The sequence below is a fragment of the Chanodichthys erythropterus genome, chromosome 24 (assembly GCF_024489055.1).
Source record: "Chanodichthys erythropterus isolate Z2021 chromosome 24, ASM2448905v1, whole genome shotgun sequence".
NCBI lineage: Eukaryota > Metazoa > Chordata > Actinopteri > Cypriniformes > Xenocyprididae > Chanodichthys > Chanodichthys erythropterus.
In genome coordinates this window covers 7,897,731-7,909,901 of record NC_090244.1, presented here as the reverse complement: position 1 = coordinate 7,909,901, position 12,171 = coordinate 7,897,731, and the positions used below count along the sequence as shown (strand labels likewise).

The following is a 12,171-nucleotide window of genomic DNA, read 5'->3' as shown; positions in this document are numbered from 1 at the left end:
GAAAGAGTAGAGAAATTAGACCAAGTGAAAAAGCAAAAGACAGAGACAGCAATTTTTGAATACCAAACATGCTGCATTGCAGATTCTTTGGCTCTTATTTGCAAGTCTTCCTCTCGTCATTTTATCTGCATAAGCTGTATTTGAGAGTGCCTGAGTAGGCTTTTTAATTAGGGCAAGTTAATTGGGCTAAAAGATGCCTATAAAAAAAGATGCCCTTCAAAAGTTCTAAAAGTTATCTTGATCGTCTTTGTCTTTGGATCATCTTGATGAGCATTTTTGCTATCAGTTTACACTTTTTTTTTTTTTTTTTTTTTTTTTTAGGAAAATCTGTCAAATACTAACACTTATGTAGTGCTGGGCAGTATGACCAAAAATGTATACCACAGTATTTTTTTCCCCTATGCATGACCGGCCGTTAACCACATTTTCTACTGATTGAGAAAGGAAATAATGCAGTAGATTGACTAGAATGCCCTGTTTTACTGTCATGATGAGTGAATATTGTAGACAAATTCCACACTAGAGTTAATACAGTTTTACAAAATGCTGTGCAACCAATAAAACACAGACCTGCAACACACTCATTACAGACACATGAATATTAAAATACGACCATGGAGATAGAAAAAAAAAAAGAGTTGAGGGAACCTTAAGCATTTTAAAAATCTAACACTATATAACAACAAACTGCCAAAACGTGGAAGAACATTTAAACTGTCTAAATATATTTTCAGTACATTTAAGAGCACTACAGTCTCTGAACAAATGACACACGTAAGTTTAACACAGAAAGAATAAAGCAGTTAATTTTTTGCCCATTCTTCTTTGAATTGTCAGTCTATTTACTAACTTACATCGTCTTCTGTGTAGCAGAATAACCCATCGGTCATCGCGGTCGTGATCAAACGTACGGTTGTATCAGTGTCCTTTGCATAACGTTACATTTCATTTGAAAAAGACGTGATGAAATATGTGCGCATGCACACTGCATACACGTTCTGAACATTGGTTAAGCGACACATACCGGTATTGCGGTATCATCAAAATTTATATCATAACAAAAAAAAATACCGGTATTCGGTATGAACCGGTGTACCGCCCAGCACTACACTCATGTTGTTTTGAAGAATTTCCTAGTCACTCTTTTCTATATAATAAAAGTGAACTGGGGGTATCAATCTCTATAAAGCACTTTAAAAGTGCTCCATACATCTTGTGTAGTATTTTAAAGCGGAACTCAGTAAGATTTGCGAAGCTCCCCCTACAGGTTCCTTCAGTGAATCACACTGTTGTAAATACTCTAAGCGCAGCTCTGGACTACAACGACTACAACGCTCACCAGCGCAGTAGTTTTGCAAATACAGTACTAGAAATCTCGATGGAGGTGGGTAATTTTCAAAATTGTCTTATAAAGTCATAATATATACATTGTTTTTGAATTACCGTAAAGCATTTTGTCACTCTCGCGTGAACGTGAACATAAGGGCGAGATTGTGTCGGGTCGATGCAGCGTTTTCTGGTGTAGACGTGCCAGAGGGGGTTAGTGCTCACCTCAAACACACCACTACAAGTCAATTAACCATCGTAAGGACTTAGAAAACTATTTATGAATGTAAAAAAAGTTACATAGTTCTGCTTTAAGTCTTCTAAGGTCATAAAATAGCAGTTGTGTGAGGAGCAGACCGATATGCAAGTCATTATTCACTGAAAAATTTTGACATCTGCCCTAGATCTCCTTGGTTCTTAAATAGATGTGCTGTTGAATCAGTATATATTTTCATTTACTTGGTTGATTTCATTGATTTATGATTGATTTGTTCACTGAATTTGGAATGATCCAGTTGAGTCCGTAATTCAAAAATATAATTCATGATTCGTGAATGATTTGGAATGATTTGGTTGGGTCATTGATTCAAAGACCTGTTTCAGTGATTCATTAATGATTTGTTCACTGGAATTGCAATGATCCGGTTGAGTCATTGTCTGCATCGAAAACTGCTTTTGGAGGATGCATTCCAAGGTAGGAAGGCATCAGGACACATCCGAATCCAAAGTTAGTTTCACTTCCTGTTTTCTGAGATACCTTCATCGTTTTTTTTTTTTTTTTTTTTTTTTTAAAGGGCAGCATAGATGTATCCTTCACTGCCTTTGATATCCCACAATCCTGTGCTTTCCATTCTGTGACAGTTGAGCTAAAAGATAAGGATATTTGAAAGTTGAGGTTGGTGGTCAGTTTGTGTGTAAATGTATGTTTTTGAACTTTGTTTTCCACTTTTGATGTCCTTTCTAATGAGAAATTACTGTTGTAGTAATTAAATATTCGCTTAGTTATCATCAAAGCTTGTGCCATTTTGTTGTAGATCATTAAACCGCTATGCTGCCTCAGAAGTCTGTCCTAAATGAGTTTCGTGAGGTGCCTTTGTGCCTTCAAAGTCATTGCCTGATAGGGCTGCAAGGCAACAAGTCAGCTGCCTAAGTTTTCGGATGCAGCCATTGATTCAAAGATTTATGATTGAATGATTTGTTCACTTGAATTGAAATGATGCGGTTGAATCATTAATTCAAAGGCTTGATTCAGTGATTTGTGAATGATCTGTTCATTGTAATTGGAATAATCCATTTAAGTCATTGTTTCAAAGATCTGATCCAAAGAACCAACTCACAATATTTTAGGTGTTTTTAATGAACAAATAAATAGTATTTAAAAAAAAAATAGTTCATAAATATTCAAACTGATAACTTGAGAATTTGACCAATTTCATTCAGTTCACTCAAATTCACACTCACATTGAGAAGAAAATAGGATTTCTCGTGCTGTGGGTAGTTGAATCTGTTTGAATCTCTGATATGCTCATTCCTGTGAAAGTGATTTCAGACTCTCCAGGCAGGTCTATCTCTGCCAGCTCACTGAAGCTCATCCGAGATGTTTCGGACGGCTTTAGAGTGTTTGTTTGCTCGATGTCAAGTCTGTCCCTGTATGTTTGACTGCGATAGCTCCCCCTCTGTCTCTTCTGAGACCCCCTGTTCCATTAGGATGACAAAGGCAGTAACAGATTCAATTTAAAAATGGACGCAATCTTGCCGACAGCAGTGGGGTGGGATTTTGTGTTTGTGTATGTGTCTGTATGTGTTTAAAATCAGACCGAATGGGACAGAGACTAATAAAACAATGATAGAGAAGGAGTGTGTGTGGGTGTCTGGCAGGTACTCACCTGTGTATGCTCTGATGGTTCTGTAGCCTCAGGCTAGACTTCCTCTCATCCTGACCGTTGTCAATCACACAAGCATGTTCCCATGTGTCCTATGGCGTGATTAAAACCCCAAACCATCATGTGTGAGGTGCCAGCTTATTAAGTGTTTCGAGCTGTCACACATCTCATCACAGAAGCCGCAGGCGCCTCTGGCTGATAGACGGCTACACCAACACCTTATATATAGCCTCAACCAATGTCCTTTCTGATAACTGGCCAATAACACAACTGACCTTTCCATCTAACTTTGTGTGTGCAGGTGACGACGGACCTGAGGAAGAAGTGCACAGATTCGCACACGGGCACGTCCGCCTCGGCTCCCTTGGCTGCTGGAATCATCGCTCTTGCTCTGGAGGCCAAGTGAGTGATGACAACCATGACACCTGTCTCTACGGATAGACATATGCACACATGTTCTACCCACTCCTGTCCATCATTCCCCCTCATCGGTTATACTTCATTACCCCGTGCACATCATCTTCAGCCCTCTGACACGCTCTGACATCAGCTTGACATAGCTCATCCAAAAAAAAAAAAAAGAGAGAGAGACGTGTGATGGCTGCCAATCTACACTTCTCATTCAACGCCGATTGACCCCAAGGCCCCTATACAACATCAAGTCATCATGTTCAATTAAAAGATCCTGCAGAGAATTTTATCCTGTATGCTGTGAGGCAGTCATAAGACATGGAAATCACGTCTCACACAAGCGTCAGGTTTCTTTGTCTTTTTTGTGTGTGGTGGAGTCTCGGGGCTTCTGGTTCGCACACAGTGTTTGTTTATGTGTGAGTTCGGCCCCTGCTGTTCAGGGCTGTGAACCCCACTGGGTCTGGCTTTGATCTTGCTTGCCCCACAATGAGAGAGACGGGGGACGTTTTTGGGAACATTTTTTTATAAGGACCTCCATTTCTGTTCTCTTTCTGTCACAACTCTTTTCATCAGGCGGAAGTCTTTGTGCTGTCGCGCTGTAGGTGACTTTTGAATGTCTGTGTATAAGAAAGTCATACTCATTTTCCACTGAAATGCTTGTGCCTGAGCCAGTGCTTGGCCAGGGGATCTCAGAACTAATTTTACATTTTAATTTGTAATAGAACATTACCAAAGGCTGAAAATACAGTAAAACAGCAATACTGTGAAATATTGTTACAATTTGAAAACATTTTTTCTATTTTAATATTTTTTTTAGATATTATGTATTCCTGCAATAGCAAAGAATTGCTAGTTTCATTACTCTAGTCTTCAGTGTCATATGATCCTTCAGAAATCATCGATATGCCGATTTACTGAAGAAACATTTCCTATTTTATTAATTTTGAGAGCATTCGTGCTGCTAATATTTTTGTGGAAACCATGAAAAAGGGTTAGGGTCAGGGTCAGGATTATTTAAGGAATAGAAAGCTTAAAAGAGTAGATTTTGTTTGCAACATTATAAATGTCTTACTGTTTTCTTTTTTCTTTTTTTTATTAGGAGTGCAAAACTTACAACATAGGGTGAACACAAAACACAACAACAAAACACAAAAACAACAATAAAACAGCAGTGATAGTAACAGCAATGAAAACTAAGCAGAAATGACAAATAGTAGTAATAGTAGAAGTATTTAAACAGTAATAGCATGTATATTAATATTGATAATATTGTGTGATGATGGCAACAGTAGTATCAGTAATGATTATAATAATGATACTAAAGATGGTGATAAGTTGTGTTGACAGCAGTAGTAATATCAGTAACAATCATAGATAACATTAATAATAATAACAGAAGCGGTACTAATACTGAAGATGGTGATGAAAATATTTGTGTTGACAGAAAAAGTAAAATCAATAATAATAATAACAATAACATTTGTATCAATAATAATGGCAACAGTGATAATTGTAATACTAAATATGGTAATGGTGATAATTTTGTATTGACAAATTGACAATACAACTGCAATAGTGATAATATAATAACATTAATAACAACAACAACAATAATAATAATAATAATAACAACAATAGTCATTAAAAACATTAGTAATGCTAAAGATGGCGATTATGATGTTTTGCGATGACAGGACAGTGATATCAATAATAATAATAATAATAATGAGTTATAATGAAATCATGACACATACCTTAACATATACCACACCTCTCCTAGTTTCTGTGTCAGTGTGCTTTTAAAAAAAAGTCTTACTGTCTAAATGTCTCACTCTTACTTTTGGTCAATTTAATGCATCCTTGTTGAATTTTTTTTTTTTAATTTTTTAAAAAAATAATCATGCAAAATCCTCTAAGTCTGTCTGACATCTTTTCTTTTAATTGAGCATTTTTTTTCTGTGTTTAGGTTCAGTAATTTTACTTTAATGGCAATGAAAAGGTTATTAGTCAATTATTGAAATGCCTTGTTTTCAAAAATGTCACTTTAGTCAATTCATTAGTATTTAACAAATTTGACTTTTTGTTGTTGTTTTTTTGCTACAAAAACCAGCTAAGTCCATGTGTGCAGGATAAAAACTTGCAGCTTGCCAATTGAAAGACGGCTCATAGGCACACCGTCATTCTGCTTGAAATCTGTCACTGTACTCACAGAAACAATAGACGGATCCAATTGCAGCAATTAGGGTAATCCAGAATGTAATCCAAACAGGCAAGGGTCAAAGTCCATGAAATCAGTCCAACACAAACAAGTACAAAAATAACATAAAGAAAACCAAACAAGAGAACCAGAAGTACACGTAACCTTAAACAAAGAACCACAAACAAAGGCAGAAACAAACCAGGTATAAATACACAGACACTAATGATGTGATACAAAACAGCTGGTGCAATGAACATGGGATAATGAGTCCAGGGAGTGAGTTATGGGTAATGTAGTGAATGCAATGGGTGGAAACAAGAGTCCGGAATGGAGTGCCCTCTAGAGGCTGAAAGGGCACTCTAACTGGTGATCATGACATTACCCCCCCTCAAAGGAGCGGCTACCAGACGCTCCACCAGACAAAACACCAAAATCCAAAAAACTCAGGAGGGAGGTGGACCGGAGGAGGATCAGGGGGAGGGATGGCGGGCCAGATCCAGGGCGCCCCACTGAAAGCCAGGGTGGTGCTGGAGGAACTGACCAAGCTGGTTCCAGCGGGTCTGGAATCCTGGTTGAGTGCCAGGGTGGCACCGGAGGAACTGACCAGGCTGGTTCCAGCGGGTCTGGAATCCTGGCTGATTGCCAGGGTGGTGCCGGAGGAACTGACCAGGCAGATTCCAACGGTCTTCACGGGCTATGGATGCTCTGGGACGGCAGCGGGCTCGGGCTGCCCTGAGTGCATCACAGGACTGACAGGGAAAGCATGCAGGACTGGCGTGGACTCACTGGCTGGAGCGGGCTCGGGCCGCTCCGAGTGCATCCTCCAGGCACGCAAGGCCGCCAAAACATAAAGTGAAGACAGTCCTCTTGGCCATCATAGTACTGACAGGAAGAGCATGCAGGACTGGAGTGGACTCACTGGCTAGAGCAGGCTCTGTAGTGGACTCACTGGATGGAACGGACTCCCTGACTGGAGTGGGCTCTTGGAAAGGACACACGGGCTAGAGCGGAGTCACGGGCTGGAACGGGTACTGGAGATCATTGAATCCGTCCCTCCCTACGCAGATACAGGTAACTGGCGAAATTCCAAAAATTTAACTTCCCCGCCAGCTCCATCTCACACTGCGGCAGAGGATCATTCAGACAATTATTAACTGTGTCCTTGAGGACCGCATCAGAGAGACTATACCCCTCCGCCCGCGACTAGAACTTCTGGACGAATGCCCGCACTCCCATTCTCATCTGACGAAGGGTGGACAACAGGGCCTGAGCCTCCTCAGCCCCCACTGATGACCGGAGTCTCCTGCTGCTGGATCCTTGCATAGGTGTGGTTCTTTCTGTCACGGTACACACAGAAACAATAGACGGATCCAATTGCAGCAATTTATTAGGGTAATCCAGAACGTAATCCAAACAGGCAAGGGTCTTGTGAAATCAGTCCAACACAAACAAGTACAAAAATAACATAAAGAAAACCAAACAAGAGAACCAGAAGTACACGTAACCTTAAACAAAGAACCACAAACAAAGGCAGAAACAAACCAGGTATAAATACACAGACACTAATGATGTGATACAAAACAGCTGGTGCAATGAACATGGGATAATGAGTCCATGGAGTGCGTTATGGGTAATGTAGTGAATGCAATGGGTGGAAACGAGAGTCCGGAATGGAGTGCCCTCTAGAGGCTGAAAGGGCACTCTCACTGGTGATCATGACAGAAATCTTGATTCTATTAACATCTTCCAATTGGTTCTTCTGTGGACTTAGAGGCTTTTGCTGAAAAGGGAAGTGACGTTTAGTGGTTTCTGCCAACGAACCTTTATTTCAGAATGGGTTAACACTGGGATTCAGCGGATTTGAAGTGAAAGTATTTGATAAACGTATACTATGTACTATGTCTCAATATCATATCTCTTTTTTGACAGAAGTTTAGTGGCTTTTGCATCTCAACTTTACAATTGGGATGTCTGCCAACTGAATGTGTGTCTCAGAGCTTCTATTGTAATTTATTGTTTACAATAGAAGTGATCTAGTGCTGCTTTGCAAGTCTAGCCATACTGTTGTTATTTATGAAAACTTGGGGTGGTGAGGACATTATTCCTCCCACTCTCCATTAATTTTCACATTCCTGGTTTGAGTCCAGTATGTTTAAAGGGTCTGGCATGTTTTCCAGCACTGACACTTCATCCGTATAGAAGGGAAATCTGTTCAATATCTGTGCAAGTCCTCCCATGTACAACATGAAAATTTCAGTAGTCTATTAATTTCATCTATTAATCACTGAATGTAAATCGCTGCATCTGTGTTGTGGCTTTAGGTTTATAAATTGTGTACGTGACATGAATTTACACACTAAGTCAGGTCAAAAATATTGAAAGCTTATGAATTGGATCACCTTCTTCATAAATCACCCAGAAAAATATACGGATGCCAGAAAAGGATGTTTTTATACTGTTCTGCAGCATATCTTTACGCGAAATCCATTTCATTTGGGTGAAAATGGCTTGTCATGCAAGTATTTTTGTCAGTGCTTTGTCGAATCGCAGACATGGTTTGCCCTGAAATACCCTGTTGAGAAATAACAGGGCTTTTCAACCTTGCCTGTGGGGGTCACTCACTAGTCCCAAAGCCCTTTTTTTTCCGCCATGCAGAGCAACAGCCGACAAAACAAATAAGCTGGAGTCGTGAACCAAGGAAATAAAGTTATAAATTGAATCTGATATTGATGCTTTTTCTGGGAATACAATTTTGGGTCTTTAGTTGAAAAAAAAGGGCCTCGTCGGCCGTGTAATTACAAAATGATGCATGGCCCCCAGGACGGAATATATCCATTTGCAATTTTCTGTGACTCGGGTAAAAGAAAAGCTTTAATTATGTGTCTTTCAAAAAGACACCCCGTCACATCCAATAGGATAATTATGTGCAAATTATCTTTTGAATATAAAAATAAATCTGTTTCCCTGCTGCAATGTAATACTCTGTCACTTTTCTTTTTTTTTTCGGTGACAACCAGCATGAACCTGACCTGGAGAGACATGCAGCATCTCGTAGTAAGAACCTCACGTCCCGCCCACCTAATAACCAACGACTGGAGGACCAATGGTGTGGGCCGATTAGGTAAATAACAATTCACGTAGCCAGTCAATTAGAGCTCTTTATTTATTGGATATGTCTAACCTTGTTACTTTTTCCATCTCTCTCTCTCAATGTGGCAGTGAGCCATTCTTACGGCTATGGTCTGCTGGATGCAAGTGCCATGGTCGCTTTGGCTCAGAACTGGACCAGCATTGGGCCCCAGCACAAATGTGTCATTAATATGCTGACCGAGCCCAGGTAAGGAAGGTCAAACACCTCATGCAGCACAGGCAATACATCAATACACCAGATAGGTAATGCCAACTAATGCCGGGTACCTGGGGAGCCAGAGGTCACCTTTTAAGGACAGGCAAACTAGATACATGAATTAGACAGCAAAATTATGGTTCATCATGCAGTTAATTGTGAGAGTGGAGTATAATTTCAGATTGTTCTGTGTTGTAGGGACATAAGAAACCACCTGATCTTCAACAGAATTGTAGAGGCCTGCTCTGGGCAGCCGGACTTTGTGAGCTCTTTGGAGCATGTGCAGGCCAGACTCACCCTCTCATATAACCACAGAGGAAACTTGGCTGTTCACCTCATCAGCCCGCTAGGAACTCGTTCCACGCTACTTGCTCCACGGTAAACAAACACGTTATTAGCATACATTCATTTGCATACACTGATTGAAGGCAGTATTTATTTGATCATAAATGCAGTAAAACAGTTATATTGTGCAATATTATTACAATTTAAAATTATGTAATTTATTTGTGCTGAATTTTCAGCATCTTCAGTGTCACATGACCCTTCAGAAATCATTTTAATATGTTGATATTTGGGGGGTTTTTTGTCAGTGTTAAAAACAATTATATATTTTTTTCAACATTTTTTTGAAAGTCCAAAAGAACAAGATTTATTTGAAATAGTAATATATTGTAACATTATAAATGTCTTTACTGTCACTTTTTTATGAATTTATTACATCTTTGAATTTATTACATCTTTGCAGAATAAAAGTATTAATATCTGAGATAATGATATTGAGGGAATGCTCTCTGCACATAGTATACCATCAAATACTTTTGCTTGTCCCAGTGTTAACACATTCAGAAATACCAACCATGTAGCATCTGATGCCCAAAAAACACATTTACGCATTTGTCTGGCCACATACAAACACAATTCACACCATTATGTTTATGAAACATAATTATTTGTATTGTAAATACACACTCAATTCATTTTATTGGCACATTCTCAGATAGAGATTTTCCTTCTCTTCTGTTTGTCTTCAGGCCTCAGGATAACTCAGCCGAAGGCTTCAACGATTGGGCGTTCATGACCACTCACTCCTGGGACGAGGATCCACGGGGAGAATGGACCCTGGAAATCGAGAATGTGGCCGGACTTAATGACTATGGTACTGCAATAAGCTTTTTCATAATCAGTATTTTTGTCTTGTTTTTTACTTCAAACATCTAAACCTCCTTTAAAACAAATATAAATTTATGTAAAAAAGTAAAATGGTTGGGAAGAAGATAAAAGATGTTTCAGAGTATAAATATTGAATGAAGTTTAGTTTTCTTACCCCTCTGGCAAATTGTTTTCTCTCTCTCTCTCTCTCTCTTTCTCATTTTAAGAATAAATCTCAAAAAATTTGTTTGATTTATGCTTGAAAGAAAAAAGAAACAATTTGCCAGTCGGATAAGAAAAAAATAAACTTAATTCAAGATATTTTCTCTGAAAACAAGTCTTACTATCTTACATAAATTGCTTTTGAAATATTATCTGTTTTTAAGGAGTACTTTTACTGCAAAACAAGACCCCAAAAAAAAAAGATTAAGAAAAGGATTTTTGTGCTGTGTTAATGCCATTTGGCTTTTTGTTGATGGCCAAAGCATCTTTAAAGTTCAAGGTCTTTTCCACAGGTGTTCTTTCTCAGTTCACACTCATCTTATATGGCACCGGTTCTAGTGCAACGGATCCGTCCATTTCCGATTACACCCGGCCTTCAAACAACAGCTGCAAAACCTTTGACACCCAGCAGATCTGCATCGGTAAGACACACATGCCCTGGACCAAAGGCCATACAAATAACTATACACAACCCTTAATAGACAAGCTTTTATAGGTTCAGAATCAGAAGGATATTTACACACACACATATAATAATTCCCTTGGCAAAACCTCTGTCATATAGAAATGTTCATATGTCTCAGTATGACTACCAGTTGTGCTTATGAATATTAATATATGTTTATGAGTATAAATAATGCAAAACACTTCAGAGTGATGCCAGAGGTTTAAATTAGATAAACAGTGCATTATTAAAGAAGGGGGAACGTCTTTAAATGCTCAGCCTCTTCTTGATGTCAAGACGTACCTTTCCAACCTTCAGAGGGCAGTAAACAAACCTTAATTTTGTTAAACGAATGCTTGATTATGTGTTATTTTGTAATTGCTGTAGAGACTTGATGATGGATTTTTCCATCATGGCCTCATATTATGCCTGCAGTACAAACTTTGCTAAAAAGTTATTTCTCTCATTTTTCATAAGGCGTTCACAATGTTACTGCTGGTACCACTGAATTTTACTAGCTGAATAATTTGTCCCTTTAGGGACAGAAATGAGAGCACAACATGAAATGACCCTATTAACTTTAATAAATGTACCTGGTCTTATTCCAGAAACATGCTAATGAAAATGTGATTTTTTTTTTAAAGTATGCAGATCATAGTGCGTAGTAAACTATGTACTAGTTACTAGTAAAGTAACATATTACTTTTAAATTTACAACAAAATAAGTTACTTTTTCAAATAAGTAACTCAAGTTACTTTGTTTTCCCATGTATTGACTGACAGCTCTCCTGTCCTCATGTTCAGAAATTGGGAATAAGTGCAGAGACTAAATGTGAACATGCATTTACTCTTATCACTTGCACAAGCAAACAGTCAGTATTCCCCAAAATCAATAAAAACAGTGAAATGCAATCTCAGAATATTACACAAGCCTGCAATCATTAAATATATTAAATTAAACAAATATATTTTATGTATTTAATCTTACTTTATTAACCAATGTCTTTGATGCTGACCTTTGATGATCCAATTCCAATTCGTTAATGTGAATTTGCATTTCGTTCAGCCTGAGGCTTATTCATTTCACTTTTGGTGTAAAAGGGTCTTTACATTTGCAAAAAAATAATTTTTGTTATTAATATAATTATTAATATGTTGTTATTATTATTACATAACACATTACTTT

The 12,171-nt window shown here is 38.3% G+C and overlaps 1 protein-coding gene across 4 annotated transcripts in view; it reads left to right on the top strand.

The window, feature by feature from the left end:
- Positions 1-12,171, top strand: part of furinb (furin (paired basic amino acid cleaving enzyme) b) — a 99,924-nt gene that overhangs the window by 84,299 nt on the left and 3,454 nt on the right. For all 4 annotated transcript variants that reach the window (XM_067380391.1, XM_067380388.1, XM_067380389.1 and 1 more), the window contains 6 exons: positions 3,511-3,611; positions 8,838-8,941; positions 9,040-9,157; positions 9,365-9,544; positions 10,201-10,325; positions 10,834-10,962. In XM_067380391.1, coding sequence (XP_067236492.1) covers positions 3,511-3,611; positions 8,838-8,941; positions 9,040-9,157; positions 9,365-9,544; positions 10,201-10,325; positions 10,834-10,962 — 757 coding nt within the window. The remainder of the gene's footprint in view (positions 1-3,510; positions 3,612-8,837; positions 8,942-9,039; positions 9,158-9,364; positions 9,545-10,200; positions 10,326-10,833; positions 10,963-12,171) is intronic.